General features: G+C 39.5%; 2 protein-coding genes across 4 annotated transcripts in view; one reads left to right on the forward strand and one right to left on the reverse strand.

Annotated features, from left to right (window-relative positions):
- cntnap2a (contactin associated protein 2a) overlaps positions 1-26,841 on the reverse strand; it is a 338,398-nt gene that overhangs the window by 118,108 nt on the left and 193,449 nt on the right. For all 3 annotated transcript variants that reach the window (XM_071485431.1, XM_071485429.1, XM_071485430.1), the window contains 6 exons: positions 24,734-24,786; positions 24,272-24,422; positions 22,298-22,482; positions 18,879-19,022; positions 17,538-17,799; positions 3,586-3,735 (listed from right to left, as the gene is read on the reverse strand). In XM_071485431.1, coding sequence (XP_071341532.1) covers positions 3,586-3,735; positions 17,538-17,799; positions 18,879-19,022; positions 22,298-22,482; positions 24,272-24,422; positions 24,734-24,786 — 945 coding nt within the window. The remainder of the gene's footprint in view (positions 1-3,585; positions 3,736-17,537; positions 17,800-18,878; positions 19,023-22,297; positions 22,483-24,271; positions 24,423-24,733; positions 24,787-26,841) is intronic.
- On the forward strand, positions 6,765-8,063 carry LOC139625732 (complement C1q tumor necrosis factor-related protein 3-like). Its single transcript, XM_071485911.1, has 3 exons — positions 6,765-7,113; positions 7,309-7,404; positions 7,487-8,063. Exons 1-3 carry the CDS (start codon positions 6,855-6,857, stop codon positions 7,762-7,764), a joined length of 633 nt encoding a protein of 210 aa, XP_071342012.1. The 5' UTR covers positions 6,765-6,854; the 3' UTR covers positions 7,765-8,063.

The raw sequence follows: 26,841 nt of genomic DNA on the forward strand, positions 1-26,841 counted from the left end.
CTCACTCACTTTCTGTTTGATTAAATACAGACTGATAATTATCTCACATAATGCCTCTGCGTCAACAACCTTTGTGTTTGTGTGTGTAGGTGCAAAACCCCTTGACAGCTTATTAGCTATTCTATATATGTATATATATGTACACCTTTATTACTCTTTACAAGGATGAACTGAATCTTTCTCGCTATGATCAAATTATACTTTAAGTTTCAAGCAAAGCACGGTGACGAGTTTGTGTAAATCAGACTGGATGTATATCCCTGCATGTGTGACAGCCAAGCTTCACCATGATACTAATTAGTCCTAATTTAGTTTAATGTGCCGATTGGCCATGCTTAATAAAGACTAAGCCACAGAGGGAGAAAAAAACGTAAAATGAAGAATATGAAATGAGACAGAAACACTTCCCAGTTCCTAGATTAATTTTTCATGTAGAGCAAACACTACAATATGTTCACTACACGCACCACAACAAGATGACGAGAAAACAACCTAAAAGAAAACAGCTGATATATTCCTACTGTATTGTCAAAATGAGTGTATGTAGAGCTGCATCTGTTTACTCTAGTCAAGTCTGTGGTCATTGATCAAGAACTGTTGACAATAAAAACACCAGACTGATGCCTTGAAGCCATGATATTAGCAGATGGCTACCTGGATGACTGCACCTACATGAATTACTCTCAGCAATTATGTGAAGAGTCGTCCTGTATATAAAAGAACAGGGATCGGTCATGATACCGAGGGATTTCTGCTAATTGTGGCACACTGACAGAATAGTCTCGGTCACACAGAAAGTGCTGATGGGATACTGTTAGAGAGCTTTAGGACAGCTTAATGTGCTTGGCCTCTCTGACTCACCAAGCTGAGTGAATCAGAAGGAGTAATTGAGGGCAAACCAAGGGCTAAACTACCTTTTGTACACTCACAATATTATTCAGTTACCTCTGTGCTGGGATGGAAATTAGCCTCTGAATGCAACCAGGTAGAGTGTTTTGAATAAATGTTCTAGATATTCTGTCTGATCTGTGCATCTCTCTCTCTCTCTCTCTGTGGGTGTGTGTGTGTATGCATGTGGGCTTAGGAGTTTCAGACTATTTGGTCAAAAACACCCACACACTCTGTTCATACAAGTTCACAGACATGCAAACTCACACTAAACCACATACACACAGATTCAGATGTCTTAAGGCCCTGGATCTGCAATAATGGGAAGGCAAGGCATTGAAATAACAAAAAATCTGGTTGTAAAATTGGAGGATGGTGTATGGATCATTTTTTCCCACTAAAATAAACAAGTAAAACCAAGTCTAGTTGTCAGGTGGAACCTATTAGAGCTAAAAACAACCTGCATATATTGCACCTCTCTTATGAAATAAATCTTGACTCTGAACTGACTGAACTCAGTAATTTCAGAAATGTCTTCTCCCCTCGCCTGTGAAGGGGTGGCCACTTTGTACTCCTTGCCCTGGTAATAATCAGCAGTTTTGTATCCCCTGCAGCCATCACACTTGTGTTTAGCACCAGGCTCCCTGCTCCTCAGCATTCATTATGTCATGTAAAATTAACAAGTAAAACCCCAGTCACAGTAGCTGCCAATGCAGCCCACACACCGCCTCCGTCAACAGGGAAAAACCCTCTGAAAGTTGTATTTCTCTGCATTGTATAGATGCATGTGTGTGTGATTGTTTATATGTGAGGGAGTGTACATGCAAAACAAATGAAAGTCACCACACACAGGATTCATCTGTGTATGACAAGCAGACACAAAAATGATGCATATAGCACACACACCTCACATACATATGTGTGTACAATATGTGAGATGTGTGTGTTCGGATCCCTGTATTCCCTCTGGTTACATACAGGTTCTGCCTCTGTGAGTTTATGTCTCATTTTCACCTTTCCTCTCAGCTTCTCAGCTTCTCTTCCTTTCCTCTCTCAAGCCTTGGTATCATGCATTAGCCTGCTATCGTTTTTTTTCCCCCTGCCAAAATCTTTGTTTCTTTTCATGTCATTCCTGGTTTCTGCTTTCTCTCTTCTTCACTATCTTTTATCCATCTTCTCCATTTCACTCTTCCCTTTTCTCCCTTGCTATCTGTCTCCTTTACCCTCTTCAAGGGTTAAAGACATTAGAGATCCTCTCCTCTCAGCTAATATTGATTCTCAACTCAGCTTACCAAAATCAATAAATCACCAATTGGATCAAAACGGAGACTAGAGGGTGAAAAGGAAGAGAGGAGAGAAGAGGAGAGGAGAGATAAACCAGAAAAAGGAAAGACAAAGAAGAAAAAAGTTTGGGTAAAAGAGAGATAAGAAATAATAAAAGCTTAAGTGTTAGTATTGAATTATTCTGCAACACCCCAGACTAAAAACTAAAAAAATCCTTGTAACAGGTTTTGAATACTTTTCCACTCGCCCATCAAGGTCTCACAAACTTTGATTTCATAAATAAAAAGTACAGAGTCATCATGGTCTTAAGGGAGATTCACTCACCATCAGTGAGGAGTAAATTAAGATGGACAACAGAATACAACAATCTGGATGTGTGTGTGTGTGTGTGTGTGTGTGTGTGTGTGTGTACGTGTGTGAGTTTCAGGTGTTCTGATCCTTATTGACTGGTCTGGGGAAATGGTTTTGCTTGATGGAGGAGACTGAGCTCAGATAGAGCGAGATAGAGAGAGAGAGAGAGTGAGTAAGAGAGAGAGAGAGAGAGAGAGAGAGAGAGAGAGAGAGAGAGAGAGAGGGAGGCCTGATGGAGCTATCAGAGTCCAGACTGTTTCTCTCAGTTACTGTAATTTCATAGGTGCCCACACACCCAACAAACACACATGCTCACACCCAGACACACACACAAAGTCAGACATGCACACTTAGATACGGACCATCTTCCAACAGACAGACAGCAGCGTCTAGCATCATTAACCTGGCGTCTTCCTAATTCAGACAGATTGTGGCTGCTGCATGTGTATATGTGCATATGTGTATGTGTGTTTTCCTCTGTGTGGTTGTGTATATCTGGTGGTCTAGTTGTGTCTGCCCTCTCGCTAAGTGAGCAACTTCCTAAACTCTGGCCACTGGGATATAGATTTCTAGTGAGATAAATGATTTGTAGACATACTTAGTCTACACACACAGAGACACAGACACACGCATACACACACACAGAGTTGGCATAGTTCATATATAAGTTTCACTGAGCCCTATTTCACTGTCGACTTAATGTAGACTAAAACAAACTCATTTTTTCTTTCTTTTTTTTTTTTTTTACAGAATGTTCTATTAAACTAAAAATGTAGACAAAAAAAGTCTATACACATTAACTAAAATAAAAGCAGATTAATTAACAAGTATTTTGGTTTGGTTTCTGGGTCCTTGGCAAATTTTAGGTATAATCACAGTAAGCTGAAGTTCAAGATGCATTTCAATTTTTCATGGAAATCATCAAACACAGTCTATTGTAATCCCTGGCCTCCCAGATGGGCGCTGGAGAGCAGTGTGATGGGCTGGTAATATGCAGGGGAGAAAGTGAGGTGTGTGATGCTCTTGTCAGATCTATGGTGATGGTACGGGGGTGACCCTTACCTCCCAAGTGATAGGTTCCTCCTGTGGTGATGATGAGAGGTGAGGTGGAGCGCACAGCAGACGCCTCGTCGCCATCTATTGTCAACATGGCAAAGTTCTCCTTGGCAACCAAACGTATTGCATGCCATTGTCCGTCGTTAAGGCCTGAACCTGGAGGGTGGAGATAAAAATGTCTTCAGAAAATGCACGCTGCAAAAATGTCTTTTGCACAAGTGTAAATTAAAAACATCACATTATAGAAATGCAAATCCTTAGTTCGTGCAAGATTTCTTGAACCAGATTTTCCAATGAGATCACAATAATTTGAACTGACTGGCTCGACACTTCTATTAAAAATGCAGCACCAACTGAACTTTACAATGATGAAAAAAGGTGGTGTGCTGATTGACGTTACTTGTACTTTAACTAAAGTTCAACACTGGCATCTTTTGCTGTTCTGCTATAACAAAGTTAACTTTGTTATAGCAGAATATAGAACATCATTAAATCTGACTAGAATTTAAGGAAAAGACGACTGGATGACTCATCATGGGTGAGAGGTATGTGGGTGGTTAAACTAGGAAATAAAATTTCTCTCTGTGGCTATTGTCGCTCTGTTTACCTTCTATTCTGTCATACAGCTGTTTTTTTTTTTTCTACAGTGAGTGCACCTCGGTGTTTCTCTCTCATGCCTCCATCTCAACCACCTAACAAATGTGGCGTCAGACAGGGGTGATACTAACTAAAGATCATCTACCCACCTCACCCACATTTTTTCCTCACAAACTTTACATATTCTCAAATGTATGCCAGTGCTCCCTGATTCGTCTCGTCTTTTATTCTGTTCTCTCATTCCTTCTTTCTCTCTCCCCCGTTTTAGCCGAGTGCAGCTTCCAGTCTCAGGGCCCCTTTGTCTCAACTCCATTAACTCTCAGAGAACCCTCTTTGCGTCTGAGTACCAGAGTGCATCAGTGTGAGTTCTCTATCTGTGCATGCAAGCTTTGAGCACTCTGTGCAAGTGTGTACAAGTCTGAAATGTGGTGTGATGTCTGCATAGGTCAGTGTAGTGTGTGTGTGTGTGTGTGTGTGTGCGCATAAGTTTTGAGTTCCCCTTTTCTCTCTCTTCCCTTGTAGCTGTGCTCCATTAAATATGAGTGATGTTTTGGAAAGGGACATTACTACAGGAGCCGAGAGAGAAGCCAGCTCACTCTCATCACCCTCTCCTCAATACATCACCTCTTACTGACATCAATCTCTATTCATCCTTCCCTCCCTGCCTCACTTTCTGTCCCTGATTCTTTCTTTCATCTCTCTGTCTTTATTTCCTTTCCTATATTTCTGAATTTCACTTTTCCCTTTTTTTTTCTATTTCTATACCCCTCTCCTCTTGTGGCCATCTCCTGCAGTGACTGTCTTATTTAATTCTGCTCAGCTTGCTGCTTCACTGACTATAATACATCTGAAGTGAGGACACTGTAGTTAAGTTCAAGGCACGGTCACGTGCAAATCAGTCTCGGCAGAGTGCATAGACTCATGGATCTGCATGCAAGTCAATACATATGTTCCCTGGCATCCTGCGTGTGTTAATGTCAACCCATGTGTGTAAGAGAGTGTGCAGGCTTCTGCTTTGTGTGTGGCAGTTTCTGTGCGTGTCTTTGCCATCTATAAGGCACACTTTTACGTTGTGTACTTTCTCCCAGAATGCACTTGAAGAGCCTGGCTTTCATGTTAGCAGGGAGTCTACACTAATTAATTCAAGGGTGTAATCATGGCAGTGACCAAAGAAACTAAGAACCAAGCTGGCCACCTGCTGATGGGGTGTGACCGCTGTGGTCTTCTTCATGGTTACGCTGCTTAAATACCCACAAACACACACAAACACGCAAACAACAGTACAAACATTTATGTTGTAAGGAATTGAATTTTACAGACGCTCTGTCAGAGAGTAAAATATAATGATACTGTTTAACATTGCATTTTAGGTGTACTTCAGAAGTCATGAACCAAAAAGTATTAAAGTAAGAAAATGGGAGGATGTGTCTGCTTTGGCTTGATGACAACAGAAAAAGCCAGTTCTGATAGGAAGAGACCTTGATGTGCGGACAGTCAAATTTCTGACTATTCACTGGTTTGATGTAATCACCACCAAGCTCTCTGCACCACCCCGTCCTTCTCTATAACCTCTTGAATGTAATGGAAAATAGATACTGTGTAACCTTGTGTCCCCTCATCTGTTTTACATCACCTGCAATAGCTTTGAATGATGAGCTTATCAGTGATAGCAGTGTTATTGAATCTTCACATTCACTGTGGCACACACACACACACACACACACACACACACACACACAAACACACACAAACAGACAGAAGCGCCTGCTGAAACACACAAACAAATACGTGGTGCAGCCTCTCTTTTTCTGTCACACACCCCAAACACACATGCTCAAATCACGCACATGCCAGCTGTCTACCACAGATAAAAAGAGCACAGATAATGATGAAGAGTTGAAGAAGGAGGAAGAGAATTGTTCAAATTTGACCAGATAAGGCCGTTTCATGGCTTGCTTTGGGATTGTCATTCATATGGAGGAGCCTGATAACAAGGTGATGGGCTGACCAGTCACTCTGTTTTTGTTTTGAATGAATTCCAAGTTAAGAAATCGCACTGTGGGTTCACTTGCTTGATCTCAAGTGAAGCCCTCACTTTGACTTTTTTTAAAAACTGTGACGAGAGTGTCTTCCCAACTAACAAATAACCCATTTAACAACAGAGGAGCTGCAGATGATTTCACATAATAAATAATGAAATGTGGATCTAATTATATCAATTCTGAATTTTAGAATTATGTTTGACCCAGATGTTCATTTTATATTTTGGCAATATGAACACTGTAATCTAATGGAACAGATGATGTAGTAATTCACTGTGTTACATTTGGAAGCTTTTTAGTTAATCCAGATAATACACACATCTTTAAGTTTAGTGTACAGCCTCTGTCCAGCTGGATAAACATGATACCATCTGCATAAACAAGATAAACACTGAGGTTTATGAGAATGTCTTTTTGAAAACAGCTGTGGGTATTGCATCAGTCCGCCTTCCTAAATATGGTCAGGGACAGTCTCCTTCTGCCAGCTTTGCACAAGATAAATAACAAGAGAGAGTTATTCTTGAACACTCGTGCTCACAACACCTGTGGTCACTCGGGGTGGATGTGCAAAAAAAAAAAAAAAATCTGATTCCATTTCATTTCCTAAGGGAATTTGTGGAGGGGTGAGGTTTTACAATGAGGGGTTCTCTGCTGCTGGTGGTATTGCTGTTCTGTCTTTCTGGGACATGGGCTCAAGACGAGAGTGCCGAAACTGACCAAGGTTTAGAGACGAGTGGCCAGACTTGTGCTGATATCTGGAACGAGCTGAGAGCTCTGAAAGACATGATGGTGGAGCAGAGGGTGGAACTCAAGAATACCAGGGCTGAACTACAAACCCAGAAAGACAAGGTGGCTGGTCTTGAGAAAGTGAATGCAGGTGGTAAATCAGTTATCGGTTAGAGGAATGCTAAAGGGATCAACTCATCTGCAATTGGCATTTTAGTTTTTGCCATTATTTAAAAAATTTGTAGAATTGTTGCAGATTAGTTTTCTACTGATGGACTCATCGCTTGACTTAAATTAAATTAAATTAAATTAAATTAAAATCAAATATTTCAAAAATTCTAAACAACATTCAGAATAACTACAGTGCTGGAACAGAAGATCGGACCATTTAATACTGAAACTACATTCATCTACAGGAGAGTTTTCACAAATATTGGCAGGGCTTATAACCCAAATACAGGTAGTGTATTCATTACCACAGGCACCATAACATTACCTGGGAGATGGACAATGTTGAGATCTCTGATTCTTTACTGTTGCAGGTATCTTCACAGCACCTGTTAAAGGAGTCTACTACTTCAGATTTACTGCCTTCAACAACGCTGATGATGAATGGATGGCAGTAAATTTATACCATAAAAGTCAGAGAGTTTTGCACAATTCTGAAGTAACTAATGGTCATACTTTCATTTCAAATGCATTAATTCTCCAGCTGGAACGGGGAAGTGTGGTCTATATGCGTCTCCAGGAAAACTGTGGGCTGTATGATGATCCTAGCACTTTTAACACTTTCAGTGGTTTCCTACTGTATCCTCTGTGATTTTAAGATATAGGTAGATATCTTTGAAAAAGGCCTTGAACCATCATGGGAATGATTCACTAAAATCTATCAAATACACATAGTTATCATTTTACTGCAATGTAAATGTAAAGTGTATTTGTTTACCAAAAGACTCAATTTTGCACTTTTCAGGTGCATATTAAATTCCATTCACGCACTATAACTTTCTGTACTGTCCTTGATTACCACAAATTGAATTTCTACACATACGTTGACTCTTGACTCTAATAATCAAGCTGACATTGAGTACAGCGTTTTAGGAGTACGTCTCAACGTCCCTCCACTGATAGAGCTTCTGTTTCCTGTTATGCGTTATTTGGCTCATTACTTGATGCTGTATACAGTCGGTGAACTTAATCCAAGTAATTTAATTACTCACTTGCATAAAATATGGATTAACTGCAATATTCTAAAAACTTTATTAACATCAAGCACTAGTATGCGTATAAATATGGGCTTTGTCTCACACCACTTTCAATAATTAGGACAATCCATATTTACTATTGTGGCACATTTTCAAAGTGTGATACCTGTTGCATTTTTCACAAATACTAACATAAATGACAGCTATCATTTTAATTAAACAAAAAGAGGAAATTAGTACATTTCACCACCATGTTTCTACAGTAGCATTGGCCCAGAATGGACAAACCACGACCATGACTCAAGCAGTTTACGTGACTGAGATATAGCAAAGAAAGGAACTCCATGTATTGTATGTACTGCTCTTGGTATGGCTCAACATCTGTGGGGAAAACTACAGTACGTTTGCTGACTTGACCAAAACATTTTAACATGCAACAGAGTGAAGCATAAACTATACAAGGACAGATGCACTTATATAATTTCAGTGCCACATACCTAATGCTTACATTTGAGTTAATAAAATTAATAAAATTATTTAATAAAAAAAAAAAAACCCTGCTTCTACTGTGACTTTTGGTATACTGAAATAAAGAAATCTGTATTGTATGTACTGAAAAAAAAATAAGGTTGGACAGCACTGTGTCTTTGAAAACAGTATGAGAGACAGAGCATTTTATCAGTGTTCCCTGATTAAATTGCTTGTAATGACAAAAGCGACAAACTGTACTGCAAATATCACATAGGAAAACCTGTTGGATTTCTTTGCATGTACATGGAAGAAGAAATGAGTGTGTGTGATGGAAGATACTTTTTATGTAGTGAGTCAACATCAGGATGAATGTGGACAATGTCATGGGGCTTCTTTGAAAAAAACAAACAAACAAACAAAAAAAACAGAGCCAATGTCTGTAGAAGTCCCAGTATATAACACATCCCTGCACATGCATATTGACACAAGATGCACATGGCTCCTGTTACCATGGTAACTTCAAATATGACTTTAGCACATGACACATGGTGAAGTCAAAAGAGTACCAACACAAGGAAGCCCTCTGTGAACCAACACAAGGAAGTCCTACCTAGTATACCAGTGCAGCAAGTCCTTCAAGCCTTTATGTGTAACAGTACCTGATCTTAAACATCCTAAATACACTGATTAACATTTTGTTGAAGGAAAACTGGTTTGACTGATACATCACCAGTAGCTGCTGCAGCTGTGACGGGCGTCAGGTTGCATCTTTTAGAGACCTACTTAAGCAATTTTATCTTCATTGACACTGTTAGTTTATCTGTTGTAGTTGTTTCTGACTGGGACAAAGGCTCAGGTAGAGTAAAACCGTCAAAGAAAACCTAACAAAGTATAAAGAGTTTGAGCCAATGCACAAACAGACAAGTGGGCGGAACAGCACCGCCAACCCTGACACCTGGGCTGAGGAGTGTAGAAACTTGGTAATAGGACAGAGGGTGGAGCTGCCTGTCACCAAGACTCAACATCAATACTAGAGAGATAAAGTGGTTAATGTGCAGAATGAGAATACAAACAAATAAAGTGTCGAAACTAATGCTAGAGCCAGCTTGAAGTTAATGCAAATATCACTAAAGAGACATGCAGTCTGTTACAGATGTTAAACAGAGTAACTGAGTGAAAGCCATACATTGGATCTGAATACATTTTCTGTTCATTTACAGCTATTTGTTACTGTCAGTTTCAAATCTGGGGTCATGAATATCAAGCACATCAAGCACATCTATCTATAATACAGGGTGTTAGGACACACACAAAATAAATAGTATCACAGAGTTAGAAAGCCAGACCCAGAAGGCCAACACACCGGATTCAGGACCAAGTTATATCCTGCTGGTTTCAAGGAGGTTTGTGTGCGTGTGTGTGTGTGTGTGTGTATGTGCCTGTGTGTATTTGTGTTTATCGCTCTATGTGTAAGTGTGCAAGTATTGTATTTCTATTGATTTCAGCTATATTTGCCATGGGGACCAAGGATGGATTACAGACATCAGATAAATACAATTTTGAGAGCAATGGATGAGCGAGAGAACTGAAATAAATACATAAATAAAAATAAGATTTAAAAAATGAAGCAAGTTGTAATTATTCAGGAGGACACGTCAATGTCAAGAGTATACAAGGACACAAGTGGAGCAACGCTCAGATTGAGTTAATTATTTTTGCAGTGACTTTAACTGCTGTTCTTGCAAATAGCCAAATAACCACACAACAATATGTTTAACAGGAATTTAACCATAATGGTGACTATTTCCATAAACAACTAAATACACCATTGGCTCAATTAATAATGAGACCCCATGGCAAATGAAAAACAAGGGTGGGAGTTATTATAGAAGACAGGTACTAATCACTAACAATACTAATCACACTCTCAGAGGTAGAAACTGATTACACTGGTTTTAGAAAGTAATAAAAAACAATGATCATATCATCACGTTACACATGGTCAAGAAATATTAATATTGGCTAGGGATGCAAATGTTATGCAGTTTCTTTACATCAGTGGTTGACCACATTAATAATCAATAATCATTTGTACATTAGCTAAGATTGAAGGTGTTGGACATCTAAAGTCTGACACATTGTCCTTTAAAGGACTGTAAATAACCCCTAAGGTTCTCAAATAAACATGAAACAGGTTACCTCAATCTCCCCACAGTAGACTCAGGTTTTACTGGTTTTATAGAAGATAAAATGTAAAACCTTATCTACATGATGTGATTGACTTGTGTGTTGATAACTGTAGCTAACGTTAGAACAGCTGCTGGAAATGCCTGCTCAGATGGGACAGATGTCCCAAGTGTGCAAAAAAACTGCCATGCAATCACTAATGCCAACATTTTTGCAGTCCATGGCTTTAGCGTGAGCGTCAGTTGGCTAGCTGAACTAGAAAGCAGCCAGACAATAGCTGCGTCTCAGTTCAGGGGCCGCATCCTTCAAAGGCTGCATGTGAAGACTGGCTGCGTCACAGCGGTGGAACGAGGCTGCTGAGGGCTCCTTCAAATGTGGCTGAGAAATTCCTCCTTCATTTCACGGACACAGATATAAACTCTAGAATTTTCACAGCTCTGTGCTGCAGTGTTCATCAACACAACACACACAGTGAGCACAGAAACCCATGCTGGGACTTATTTCTTTATTGGATGGCATATTTTTTTAAGCTTGTGTGGCACTTAAGGGTGGTCAGCAAATGCACGTGTAACTTCAACTCATTTAAAAGCAAGAGGAAGCACCTCATGGCACAACCAGTAATTGTCTTCTGCATTGTCTGATATATTTATCAATAATCAGTCTTGACTTCCCTCTTCATGGCTGTTCCTGATTTTTTTTCTTGTTCCATCTCCCTAGAGAACATATCCAGAATATCACACAGTGCAACAAACCATTGTAAGACTGTAGAGTGTGGATATCATTTCTGTAACATTATCATTCTGCTCCTCTTTCTGCTCGCTTTCCTTTCTCCTCCCACCTCTTATCTCATACTCACTGCTCCTCTTTTCTACTCTCCTTACCCCATCTTTTCTCTCCTCTCCTGTCCTCTCCTCTCCTCTCCTCTCCTCTTGTTTCCATTCTGTATTGATCTTGTATGTACAGTATAAATGAATTTTGTCTGCTATGAATTTATGGGGCCCTCTGGCCTTCATAAATTTATCCTCCGCCATCTCCTCCACTCCTAAATATTCTGTCCTCTAAGGTAGTTTGAAGAGCTTTGCACATCTTTGCTGGTGGCAAAAGGCCAACCTCACAAAGCCTGAGAATACGACATATTAAGCCTCGCCTACACACTTGCACACAAGCATTTGTACTTCTATCCTTGTGAGGACACTCACTGACAAAATGCATTCCCTAGCATCTTTTCATAATCTTAACCATCACAACTAAATGCCTGACCCTAACGCTAACCTAAACCCTGACACCAAGTCCTCAAACAGCCCTTTGAAATTGTGAGCCACTCACTTACCTAATATGTCCTAATTCCATAAGCATAACTATAATTTAACTCATACTGGTCCTCACAAAGACAGAAATACACACACATGTGCAAATGCACACAGGCACAGGGACACACACACACACACTCACACACACACACACTCAGGGGGAATGAAACAATATAACATTATAACTGGGGGTGGCTGTAGTGTGGTTTTCCCCCTCATATCTGTGCCTCAGGCCTTTCCATTATTGTAATACCTTATGCTTCCTATTCGGACTGTGCAAGTAACCTTGTGTGTGTGACTGATAGTAATTCTGCATCTCAAAGGAACTGATGTTATTACTTCTAGCTGAGTTGATGGGTGTAAACGCTCCCATGCAAGAACATGTGCACAAACAAAACACACACACACACACACACACACACATAGTTTCAACAAAATATCTCTACTTTGGGTTCAAAGACATAATACTGAAAAGAATTACTAGGTGCAACAATTATAAAGAGCAAGAAAGCAAAGCGGATGAAAGAATTACTGTTTCATGATATACCTGTTTTAGAAAACTATTACAGAAAGGAAGGATAACAGAATCAATATACACGGAACATTTCTGATAATGATATACAAATGATGTGAAAGATATGTATGAGAATTAAAAGGAAATTTAAAAATAAGCAATGACAACATGAAAAATTGGACATGTTGGTACTATTTTACTGCTGGTGTGAATGGTGACAGCGGTGCAATACATATGACTGGGCAATAAGCTTTCTATTTTCAAACAAGCACTTCTAAATTTGCCTCAGGTCAATCATCAACTGTATTTATGATTACCTTTCCTTTTTGTTACTTGTCACTGTCAAAAAGCATGCAAGGAGAAAGAGAGCTAAACCATATTTTCATCTTTTCTTGATGCTATAATATATTTAATTCATTAAGATTAATTATCACTGGATCTTTTGTCTTCTTTGACTACCAAACAGAAGAACAAAAACGTATTTACACACTTTGTTGCATGAGAACTCAAAGGAAATTAGATTTCTTAGGAGACAGCGAGAGTATTGTTTCCATGGAATCAATGCTCATATCCAATAATTTGATAATTAATCAAGAGGGTGTTCAGAGGATAGCATCTTTAACACACATACTCAAAAATAAATACTAGCACTCAGCAGCTATCTGTATCAGGTTCCAAGGGAGCCTTTTATACTAGCTTCAGTTTTTTAGATTATTTCATGGTGGGTAATGTGGAAAACAGGAGCTTGATTTATATCAGGGCACATCAGAACATACTTTGGTCCTGCTGTATGGTCGTTAAGGCAACACTTTACTTTCCAGCTCTACTTTAACAGAGATGTTGTGTAATTCTGATAAATGAGTGATGAAAACAGAAGAGAAGAGAAGAGAGATGGAGAGTTAATGAGTAAGTAAAAGGAAAGTGATGGGAAAATTAGATCACAGTCCCTGCAGGAATCACAATTGAGTACCCTCTATTAATGGACACACAACACCCACACACACATTGCTACAAAGACATCCACAGTCTAATCTAGAGCGGTCTCTCAAAGGCCTCATCTTCCCTTTAGTTTCATCCTCTGTCTCTCGACTTGAGAGGAGGAAGTGAATGAAACACAAATAGTGTTGGGGCAAATTCTTGCTCTTGCACACACAGACAGGACCACACATTCATAGACACACACATTTTGTATGCATATTCTTGTATGAATAAGTGTGTATGCTAGGGTTTTTTGTGTGTGTGTTCATAGTAGCAGGTGAGATCTACCTATTGCTCTGTCTCTAGTCAGAGAGATAAATTAACTTTAATGACCTGGGACCCACTGTGGTGAGAATGAGGTTATGAAGAGATATTCAGGTGACTGGACGCTACCACTGATAAAACTTTTTAATTCACCACTTCCCTTGCTTCATCTGGCCCCACACCAACCCCCCATTTTTTTTAACCGCACCTGCTGATTCACTTGGGTTTTGCAGAGAAAGCACTTTGGAAAGTACAAGCCGATATTTGGAGGCGAAGGCTACAGTCATGCGTAAAAAAGGTAGATGAATTATAATAATCCCCAGCACAAACATAAAATTCTCTGCAACTACTCACACAGAAGACTTAACACAGCCACAAGAATCCTGCAACATTCATTAAGAAGATTTTGCTAAAGAGCAGAAAGTAGCCTGGATATATTCTACTAGATAATGTATTAGCAGACAATTGTCTGCCATTACTGACACAGCCAGAGCATAAACACAGTGACACAGACGTCCTATTGGAGTCTCATTACTCACCACCTGTCAAATATCCAACATTGATTTGCATTTTTGCCTTGGTTTGATCCACCAACTCGTGAGGAAATCAACTACCTGGATGTCATTGGCTTGTTAGATGTTTCTCTCTAAATTAGGCTCTCACTAATTCCATGTCTCTGCCATTTTCTACAAAACAGTGAATCAAACCTGAGCTGCAAGTAGGGTGCTCATTCTTCATAGAAACGGGAGTGCTAGCAACCTCTTGACTTTACATAGAATCAGTTGATCTGATGTGAATCTAACAAAAATAAACTTCATGAAGGTTAAAAAGATGTTTCTTCTTTAAGGTTCCTCCATTAATGTTCCCATCTTCAGATAATACAGTTTATATTAGATAAGGTGGTGTGGTTTTGTTTGAAAGTAGGTGGGAAATTCAAACATTTTGCTCTCCTGTTTTCACATCACACTCCCAAAGCGGTAAACATCGGGTGGTGCATGTGACATCAGATTGGCTGTAGCTAATAATGTTTTTTTTTTTTAAAGAGTTTCTCTCAGACTCTTCCTAGTGCAGATAACAGCCCAGAAGAAAATCAAGGCCTGATACATTGTTGACGTAAAGTGTACCTCATGGGGAAGCCTCCCTTCCGGGTGGTTCATTTCCCACTGTGCCACAAAAGAAGGTTCATGGTGCACATGGCTCAGTTTCGATCTGGTAAAGAAAGCCATGATTTCATGCTGTGAGCTGAAATCATGGCTTTCTTGCATATTTCTATTGTTTTAAAATTTAATTTGAACTTTATAGGAATTTATCTGCAAAGCCTGACCTATTCTGACAATGCAAAAGACACATTTCATTTTCCTTTTGTTTTCAATTGTATAACCCCACTTGTGTCCTCTTCCCTTGAAAATTAAGTCACACAACTGTATTCTATAAATGTACTGCATGTCAGCCTTAGATGGTTGAATAGTTAAAAGGGTTAAAAGTCACAAATGAAAAGATCGGTGGATTAGATTTGTATGGTTTCACCTTCCAGCAGATGCCTTATTATATATCTGAATAAGCTGTCGCTAAACAGCTTCATCAACAAATGATCCCCACAGGGAAAACAAAAATGGATTGTATAGTCACTGTAAGAACCTCTCTTTTCTCTCTCTCCTCCTCCTCTTTAGTGTGTGTGCATGTCTCTCCCCACTATATTTGCCATTAAAAGGGACTAAGCATTTCATTACAAGTCTGCTGAGCTCCCACTGTGTCATTGAAGCCAGAAGCCAATGTGGCTTTCTTTCTTAGAGATACTAATAAGTGAATCAAAGGAGGGAGCACGTGTTTATGTGTGTGAGTCTGTGTTTGTATGTCTGTGTATTCTAGTAATACTGATGTAATCTCAGGCTCAAGCCCAATTAGCCTAGAGGGTAACTATGTAATAATCCCTACCCCTGGGCATAATGGCCTATTAAAGCAGCAGTGGACAGAAAAAATGAGTTTGTCTGAGGAGAGGAAAAGAGAAGCAGAGTGAAAGAAGGAGAGGGAAGAAATACGAGGAAGGAAAGAAGGGGAGGGTAGGAGAGGTGGTGATAGGAGGGAAAAAAAAAATCGAATGAAAAGGGCCATTGAAGGCAGGCTTGTTGAAACCAAGGTCTCATTTACCTTTATGATGAATGACTTCGAAATTTTTGGCTTTCTGTGCAACTCTCAAATAAAAAAACAGCCTGTCAAAGCCTCTAGTTACAAATCTTTAGACAGCCTTCAATTTAACGTATAAACATCCTTAGCTACAATGGGAATTTGTTTACTTTGTTAACTGTCAGTCATGTCAGAGGAGGCAGAAGATAGGATAAATCAAGACCATGTCAAGACAGAGACAGTGGAGAGGTGAGATATAAGAGACCAGGAGGAATATTTGACACTGAGACTGTGACCAGAGTAATTTTGATGGGACAATGTAGTTTCTATGCTAATGCTTTAAAATTAAAGACAGGACTTTGAAACAATAAGCAGAATACCAATACATATAATCAATGTTACTACCCTGTATCACAGAGGATTTTTCAATTTTTAAAATATAAAAGTATATCTGTCTGACTTTGAAATGGTGTCAAAGAGTAATGAGTGAAATAGAGTGTAGGTTCATCAAGATGAGTAAAGTCGGCCTTTCAGTCAGCAATAGATGCACCGCTCTTCTTTTTTCATTATATGAATAGTTGAATTGTTGTTTCCATGTAACTTACTATTGGTTTCTATTGGTTATACTGATTACAGTTGATCAGAATTGTGATCTAAGGATGATCTAAGGGCTCTATTTTAAGAGTCAAGAGTATTATTATTAGCACAGTCTAAAGCAAATGCATTTAGGACACGTCCATATCACTTTTGCTATTTTAACGGCGGAAAAAAACATTGTACTTCATCTCTTAGTTAATGATGAGAGTGTTTTGGGCGTAACATGCAATATACCAATCAGAGTGCCATCTTCCCTTCCATTTAAAAGCCTTCCGCACTTGCACTTTGGTGAATTGCTATTATAATGGTGCAGTGTTTCACACAGAATCCCCCAAGCGGCAAGAAAGGGCTGAGGGAATTAATGCACATTCATCTTTTATGCTATATTATGAGAAGTGTAAATACATTTTTGGTTCATTATAAAAATGTGGTGGGACAGTTTAGTCTAAGTGATGAATGGGAAACACTGTGGCACACTCTGCTTGTGCGTAAAAGGCATAGTGTATATGGGTTGTGCGCCCACCTAAGTAGGCGAATATTACTCTCTTGATAATGCACCCTTAAAATAACAGTGAAATACTGCCACTGACTTAAGACCAGTTTTTTGTTGATCGATTGCACAATCACTTTCCACCTTCTCAAGATAGCTATGCACTAAGAATGCACTTCATTTTGAGACCAACACACCCATGGGTGCTTTGATGGGTGCCCACATTGTTTAAATAGCAAATACACTATCTAAACAATGTGGGTGCTGGAAGTGAGAATCACAACTGCGTTGGTCTGAAACTAGCAAAGGCACTTGCTTTGCGCCACTTTGCAGTGGGTGTAAGATAAGGCCCTAAGTGTCTTGCACTGTAGTGTTATTGTAATGCTAAACAAAACGACTTCACAGGTAAATTGGTGACATGTCTTTGTGTGGGTGTATTTGTTGACAACTCACCTGATGATAAGTCGACCTGGTAGTTTCTGGATGTCTTCGACACATTGATATGAACTACAATCTTGCTGTCCTCGAGGGACATCTCCAATGTGCCATCATCAAGATTACTGAAGAGGAGGAGCCCATCAGGGTTCCATGTACGAAACTGGAAACCCACAGATACTATGTTGTGACCGGCTCGACCTGGCAGCTGCAGGAAGCTGGTGGCATTGAAAAAAACTGGGAAGGTGTGGGTCTCCAGACAGGAGAAGGACAGGTTACGCTGTCAAGACACAGATTTAGAAACAGGGAGAGAGAGAATGAGACAAAGAGAGAAGAGTCAAAAACAAAGTGAATCCCTTGAAAGTGTGTGTATGTGAAGCTGACTGAATGATGTAACTGTCCTAACACTTCAGAAAATCTTGTATTTGTTCACCAGGCTTTTGTTGCTTTGAATCTAATGTCTGCATGTTTACCTTCAGATGTTCCTGACTGAAGCTAGTTTCAAAGACTGATGCTGCTCGTACATATTACAAAAATGTGTCTTTCTGACTCACCCGGTCTTTGAAACCAGGGTTGAACAGTAACCTGGCTGATGTTTGTGTGCGGGATGAAAACAAACACTAGTGTGGAATTGAGGTAGTAATTATCACTGAGCTTCTCCAACCATGTGCTCTTAATCAAATCATTAGCAAATGCACAATATTGAGCTGCCTTACCAACTAAAGATGATTCCTGATTACCTCTGTCTGCAGGGGTGTGTATGTGTGTTTCGGAAATTTGAGAGCGGATCTGTTTTGATTAGAAAAGAGTGGCTGTGTGAGTCATCAGAGAGAATTAGAGGTGCAGCTTTAATGAACTTGATTAGTGTCTCTATTTGTTCAGTCAGTTCACCAGAGATTGAAGATGATATACTGGATGTCCACTGTTGAGGAGGAACATTAGATGGAGAAAGGTGAGCGCTCTGAGAGTTTACAGTCTATGAAAGACTGCTTAGTAACTAATTTAAAGGATGACAAAACACTTAATGTGCTAAAAGGTACATCCAGCAGTCATCCAGAGTGCCACTGTTTGATGCGGAGAAGCAAGGCATTTAATATACTCCTTATTCTGTTGAGATAGGCTGAAAACAAATTCTGTCTTTGCAGGTAGCAATAAAATGGCAGTCATGATGTCAAGAGGGAGCGCAAAGACAGGGGGCAAACACATAGAGGTGCCACTGATAGGTCAGTTGTTTCTGATTAATTATGAATCTGTTACGCTATTTTTGGTGCAGTGAATAATTTGCCCCCTCAGTCAGGTCCGATATGAAGTTAGTGTCACAATAATGAGCATGTTCAGTATTCAGCAGATTTCCCTTACAAAGCTGGAGGTGTCTAGCTTCTTTCGGCGGGCCAGGTCTGTAATGTTGTCTCCATTGTAGTTGATGCTCTCCATGCAGCCTTTAAAGTTCTTCCTCCCTCCTCCAACTGGCTTCCCACTGTATGGCATCCCCCCAAAGCTCAACTAGAGAGACAGAGGGCAAAGGGAGGTAAAGAGAGATGGAACCTCGAAAAAAGACTTAAATTATCCTATAGTTTCTTCCTCCTGCTGGAAAATTGCAAGAAGCTTCACGAAATAAAAAAAAACAAACAAAAAAAACAAAAAACAAAACTATTCTGGCGTTACTGTTCAGTCGCTCGCACACAAAGAGGAATTACAGTCACTTTTATGGACATTTTAATATCATATTACAAATCATCAATATAAAAGACACAGTCTAAGAAAGAGCATCAAATAGATTATTAGGAAAAATGCCACTGATAGATGTGGTGCTAAGAGTATCTGTGTTATGAGGATGTGTTTGGATAATGTTTGTGTGTAGAGGAATGATCTGGGGGTTCATGAAGGTCTACCATTTAAAGCCAAATTAACTGTTATGATGACAACAAAGTAAGAGAAAATGTACAGTTTAAGAAAGATCAAATTTACATTTATAACTAATTGGTGGAATCAGAACATGCGAATGACAAATACTGTAGCGCCACCTTTAGGCTAGTGTGAATGAATGCACAGCGGTATGGATAAGGTACTCACTCCTCATTAAATACATTCAAAATTTAATATTGGTGTAAACTCCAAATTAAATCCCAAGGTATTTGCTCTGCATTACATCAAGGACAATATTGAAAAATCAACAGTCAGCTTTTTTTTTTTTTTAAACCAAATACTTGCCACTGCTATTTACCAAATACCAGTGATCTCAGACTATTGGACCCCACTGTGCATTATATACATTTATATGTGCCTGCTGGCGCAGTGAGAGAGAGCACTAAAGAGGACAGTGGTTTGTGGGAAACAGATGTGCTCAGAGGAGGGCTGAGGCGAGGAGATGGAGGCTAATAAACAGGCATCTGGTGGGAAGCAGTGAAGGACACAGAACTGATGAAAATGTAAACTGAGTTTCATTTTTTTTCAGTTGCACATGTGTACAGTTCTTTTTTTCTTTTAGCCATAGCAGAGGTCTTAGGGAAGACAAGATGATGGAGGGTAGTGTGCAATTACCAGTCGATATGTGTCTGTCTATCTCAATGTGTGTGTGTGTGTGTGTGTGTTTGTATATGTCTGTGGTGACGCTCCAGTAGTTTTAGTAATTACTGCCAAGGGTAGACACAAATGCACCCAGATATTTAGTCTACTGGCTTAAATGGGAGCAGAAGACACACAAAAGATGTGTATCTGTGTGTGCACACAATACAACACACAAGATGTGTGTGTGTGTGTGCGTGTGTTTGTGTGTGGACTAGATGGAGTACAGTGGTACACTGTGAGTAAAAGCTAGCCACAATTTCACAGTCTGTAAAGAGACTCAGTCAGGCAATAACGCTGCCAGGATCCATTCAGGGTTCACCACAGGCAAGCCACATGCACACGTGCACGAAAGCTCCTGGTTCACCCTATAGATTTCCCTGAAGAACCCTTAATTCAGCAGCTTCAGTTTAATTGGACTGTGGTTTGTCCTGCCCCATTTCCCCGTATCCTACTTAACACTGGAATACATCAGCCATATCAGCAATACATGGTAAAGGTCACACACAAACATATCAATGCAAACACACTCACATACAAACACAAGCGACCCCATATATAGATTCACCATACACAGCTGCACAAGTACATTTCATAGCGATTATGCATTCCAAAATCAATTTCCTCTTTTAAGTATTATTAGCTGAACTCTTTGCGTTCCCTTACTGACTGGCATTAATTATGTGAGTTCCATGGATTAGCATTATAGCACAATGTGAAACCAATATCTAATTTCCTTTGTGTTATCAATGTAGTGTACAGACAGAGGAGGCCATGCTACCACCAGGTTATGGTTTAAAATGCAGTTGGAGGACCAGTCAAGACACTTAGCATGGTTGTCTGTCGTAGCTTTAAAATAATTGGACAAACATGTTGAGAATCCCACAATTTTGGAGGGTTCAGATTGCAATTGCTAAAATTGGTAGAAACAGTATTCTGTGCTGAACATCAGCATTATCCAAGGCTCTTAAACCAGAATTATCACAAGGACCGTATTCACAAAGCAACTTAACGCTAAACATAGCTCCTAACTTGTAGATTTAGGAGAAACTCTGAAAATTAATGGGCGTGTCAGTCCTAACTTTAGGATTGCTAATCTTTTAGACTAAGGGTAATTAATAAAATTGCTGCTGTCATTAGGGCTGTGAAGATACCACAAGGTTAAGCTCCTTACCGTTTTTTCATTTTTTTGCTGGTAGAAGTTAAAGGAGTGCATGTGGTGTATGATATGAAATATAAACACAGTAATCATTGTTTAGTTGTCATTGACTGTCTCCCATCTAATCCACAGAGGTAGATTCCACTTGTGGCGGTGGAGGGGTATAGTGGGTGTGTGGGGTCAGAGAGGGTTGATCTAACAGAGCAGTGTTTTGAGCTCTCATTGCGCACAGGCACACAGAGAAGACCGGTTAAGTGACAGGCAGAGCCAATAAAAAATTTATGGATTTCTTCCAATGGCCATGAGAGACGGGTTCGTTGTCTGTGTGTGCACGTGTGTGTGTGCGCGCGTGTGAAAGTAACAGAGAGAGAATGAGAGAAAGTGCTGCATTAGAGGTCTTTTATGTTTTTTTTTACATGCGAATTACTGTGGAAGTGAATGGACAGATATGGGTGGGGTAGAGTGCTATGTCACCAAACAATAATCCTACTCTTCTCTAAAGTTAAATCAGAATTTGATAAATTGAGTGTACGTTTTTTCTCCTTACTAGACTGGCAGGGTCCTTAGCAGTGAGAAAGTTTAACCCACTTTGTCATATTAGACCAAAATCAATATATTTGTTCATTATGCAGTAGCCAGTGACCTGTGTAACAGGCAGTACTGACACTAGGTCACACACAAGTGTCACTCAGCAAAGCTGAGGTATCTGAGTAAATCAGCTGACACTTTAGCTATTCTCTTCTTCCATGGTCCCCAGTTATTTTTCCGCGAGTGAACTCACCCATGACTGCGTATCATTTGGCACTGAAAACAAGTTTTGTTATTAATATGATGTCAAACAGATATGTCTTATAAAAGAAGACATGTAGCAAACATTCTTTGTATAGTTGTATACATGGCATATTTCCCTCTCATCTCAGTATCTGTACATGTACTGCCTGTTTGGTATTAGCATTTCAGGCTGGGCTAACTTTTATTTTTTTCCAAGGGAAGGTCACCATTCTCTGTGTTCTTAACATTCCTGTTGGTATACTCAGGATCCTTTGCTTCTCACCTCATAGTCCAAATCTAGATGATCAAACTCTCCATTGGTCCTGAAATGCTGAGTGTGTCTGTCCAAAGTGAAGTTGACATTACGACGATAGCGCTCTATCACCACCGAGTGCCAGTGATTGTCATCCAAGAGGCTGCCAGTGGTCACAGAGGTATGTCCCAGGATAGAGCCATATTGGTTACTGCCTGTAATTAACAATTCATAATAATATCAATTACAAAAACACACGCTTTGGACACTGGAAATTAAGTAACATAACTGACAAACCAATAATTAATTAAAATGTTGAGTCAAATATATGTAAAGAACAGCTGAGTATGTTTTGTCAAGCAACACTTGAAATGAGTGTGGTTTTAATTATCTGGGTAACAAGGATGAGTAAACCCAACATGAGTAAACCCAACATTTATATGACTGCTCTGGCGGGTATTTGCCAAAATAGTCAGAAATCATTTCAGTGCCTCACAAAAGGTAACCTGACTATACCTATACCCTCTGTATGAGTTTCCTAAATGTGTGTTATACATTTACATTTACTCATTCACAGCTGTGAAATGTATGCAAGATTACAGGTTGACTCAATTTTACAGCACGTTGCACAAACTGATTCAGGTCTTTGTACAGCTTTTTCACATGTTTACAAATCAAGTCATCCTCACATACATTAGAATACAATCATAAGTAAATTTGGTAAGAATTTTGACAATAACAGGACACCTGTCATTTCTTTAACAGCCTGAAGTGTATTTATGCCGTAATAGAATTCAATTAGTTTTAAGACTGGGTGTGGGAATGTATCACCGCAGTTGTTGCATCTGTGCAGCAGTAAGACATCTTAAAAGGTTAAACCATTCCTGTCAGCAACACAGCTGGTCAACAGTGAGTGATGCTCCACACACTTATGGATTGTTGTCGCTGTTGTTTACCATGTAAAGGATAAAAAGCTGTGCTTTGACACTTTATCTTTGCTCCAAGATAATGTTACCTTAAGCGACAGCATATACATTTTGTACAAAACATAATTGCAACCAGATGATGTTTATAATTAACATAACAAGGATATGTTGTTAATTTACATATTTGGCAAGTCGCAAATACAGTGATACTGCACATAACTGTAAAATGCTCATAGACAATGTACACATGTGTATATGTGCGTGTGTATGTGTGCGTGTGTATAGATAGATAAATAGATAGATAGATAGATAGATAGATAGATAGATAAATAGATAGATAGATAGACAGATAGATAGATAGATAGATAGATAGATAGATAGATAGATAGATAGATAGATAGATAGATAGATAGATAGATAGATATGATATACATGATTTACATTTAATCATAACCATAACCATGATCTTTGCCTAACCAAAGTGCTTTTGTTGCCTAAATTTAACCACAGACTCTGAATGTGAACCCCAGTCTGTGGTGTGACAGTCATCTGCTCTGTACGGATGCTATCCACCCCAAACTCATCCTGGGGACTCCACTGCTCTTAATAAATTTAGCATTAGCATTGATTCAAAAAATATGTTGCCTTTAAACATAATCCAGCCAGGGATTACATTTCCTACAAAACTAATTTGCTGTTGCAGTTTCTGTGATTAGATGCATCACTTCTAGGAGACAGGGTTCCTGGCCAGACATGGCATGAACACAATTTCGGGGTTACTGTCAAGCCTAAAATGATGGTGATGGTTATCCTGCAGACCTGTCAATGAGCTGTAAACACAACCATATGCATTAGACTGAGTAACCATTAAGTCCAACTAACAGACCAGAGCTGGACCTGGTATAACTAGGCCTTAGACATATTACTTGGATGTTTCATATCCAGTATTTCAAGACTGCTGGAGTTGGTGTTGAGTGTTTTGTTTTCATAAAACATGTTAACAATTGATTGACATCTACATCAAAAACCTGGCAGGAGACCTTTGCCTCACATTGCTTTGTAAGTAAATGACGCCCACCTAGGTTTATCTGCAGCAGCAGCTTAGCCTTGTGAAGCTCCAGGGTGATGTAGTCTCCCTGCTGTCCCTCCCCATGGAGAATCACACCCTCGCTCTCTGACGTCTTGAACCTCAGTGCAATCACATCCTTAATGATCTTCATCTTCTTCATCTGTACAAATGTAAACAAATACCATGAACACAACATGGTTGTTAACACCAGGTGACTAATTTTCAATAAAAGAAATGTAGAAAAAACAAAAACAATACTGTCTTTACTTTAAAAAACTTTAGAACTACATTACAAGAAAGTCTCTTGTCTCCCAGCTGTCTGGTCAGAAACTACAACACATTTATTTATTTCCCATCATATTATATAGCTATTCATAATTTTTTTTATGATCTAACCTTTATGTACTAGAATGACTTAATGGGGAGGTTTAGTCAAAATAACATACAATATCAAAGTGGAAAAACCAGTACCTTAAAACGATATGAGATTACACCCTGTCCATCAAAGTTGATCACATCGGCCCCTAAAACAGACAGAGAGAAACAACAGAGGTACAGAGACAGACAGAATAAACAAGGAGACAAGGGATTATTGATCAGTGATTTAAACTTCATCCCAAACTGACCAAGAGCACAATGAAGCCACCCTTTTCTACACCTGCACCAACAGTAATGTGCTGATACGCAGCTCATGATGTAGAGGGGCTGTTGAAATGTAATATCTACTGGTTGTATTTGCCATCTGAATTTGCAGGTGGTTAAAATTGGCAACTTTACAGGTTGCTATTGCTGCAAAAGACATTTTATTGTTTCAAGTGATATTGTGCCCAGTAGGCGTTCTCATAGTGGACATTTTGATATTTTACAATAGTAAAAGCAGAAGTGTAAATAATAAAATTAATGATGGCTGAATATCATTTAGCTGATTTGGTTTCAGGGTCTTGGTTTTGTACATGTTGTCTCAATGGTTACTGAATCACTGGGAAAGTTGAATAAAACAGAGCCATTGTTAAATTTAATACTTAAACCTGTGCTTTTTTTACTACCATGACAAGTCTGCTGTGAAAAAGACCTGTAGTGAGCATTTTCAGTGGTTTTAAATATTTGCCAAATAAATGCAAAACAGATGCAGCGTAAAACAGTGCTGCTGTGAAAATTGCTGTTGACAGTAAATTTAAAAAAAATTCATAGCACTTCTCAAAGGGGAGTGGGAAATGTGTATGTATAATGCACATATGGATGTGTTTTGTTTTTTTTTTCTTTTTACACATGGCAACTCCTTAAAATAGGGAGATAAAATGATTTTTGACTATTTGTAAGAATTCGTGAACCAATGAGATGTGATTGTTACAAATATCTAAACTTCTAAACAGATACACCCACAGAACTGCTGGTGTGTGGCCATGTTGAACATACTTTGTCACAGATATAGGTGAATGTACATCTGACATAATACATATATTCTTCCAGGTGCTGGACAACTCTGTCTATAGGAAGTTAAAGATGGACAAAATATCCTCAGTTACCAAGGAGCAGGAAACTTACATTATGTGTCAAATCCAAACATACAGTATTTGGCATGCAAGAAGATTGAAAGAATATTGGTTGGTGAAGGTAGAGAGGAGTGTGCAGGAGATGATAGGATAACAGGGCTTGGGAAAGATTGGATCATCTTATATACAGACACACTCTCGCACAGGCACACTGCCTCTCAGTCTTACGTGCTCTCTTGCTTCTTCACATGACGCACGCACACACAAGCATGCCGAGCCTGTCCTTTCATGATAAACACCTGGGGAGGGGGGCAGAGGAAATTACATCCGTTCCCTTTGTTCCAACTTCAGTGTTTCTGAAATGATCCCATGCTGCCTCTCGCTGGGTACAAATACATGCCTTTCAATCTTCGCTGCTTTCCCCTTCACTCCTCTCACTCTTCTCACACTAGTTCTTGCTCTCTATTTCCCCTTTCATCTTTCTCCATTACACTGCCCTCTGCTCTACTTCTAATTTTTACCCCCCTTTTTAGTTTCTCCTCTTCCTTCCATTGCTTCATTTGCTTTATCCCTCTCTTTCTCTCTCTCTGGCTTTTCCTCCCTGCTCCTCTCATCATCTTTTTCAGTCACGTTTATGGTACAAACAGTGGTGGTAGCTGACAGTTTTCCAATTGTTTTATGAGATCTAGGTGTGCTGCTCAGAAATGGGTTGCCAGCTGAGCTGAGTCCTTGATGTGAGGAGGGAGACTCTATGGAGGATGGAAGGTTTTTCCACCACCTGCAGACCGTGAGGTGATGTGGCGAATAAGAGAGAACAAGGTAGAGAGCTTGTGATGGAGAGTAACAGGGGAGGACTACTTAGTCTCTATCAAGGGCAGCTGTGACCGTCATGTACACATGATGGCCAAGGTTTTCAGACCCTGACTCAGGAGACCATGCCGTTTTGGACCCTGAACCAGATGGTGGTTTTCCACAAGAGATGTGACCCGAGGGTAATCGAGATACCCGGATGCATATGACAGCCAATACAATCTTCAAATAGATGGTAACAGCAGTTATTATCGATCAGGGGTCTGAAAATTAAAA

The sequence above is a fragment of the Trachinotus anak genome, unplaced genomic scaffold (genome assembly GCF_046630095.1).
Source record: "Trachinotus anak isolate AG129_WGS33_773 ecotype Australia unplaced genomic scaffold, CSIRO_AGI_Tana_v1 ptg000009l, whole genome shotgun sequence".
Taxonomy (NCBI): Eukaryota; Metazoa; Chordata; class Actinopteri; order Carangiformes; family Carangidae; genus Trachinotus; species Trachinotus anak.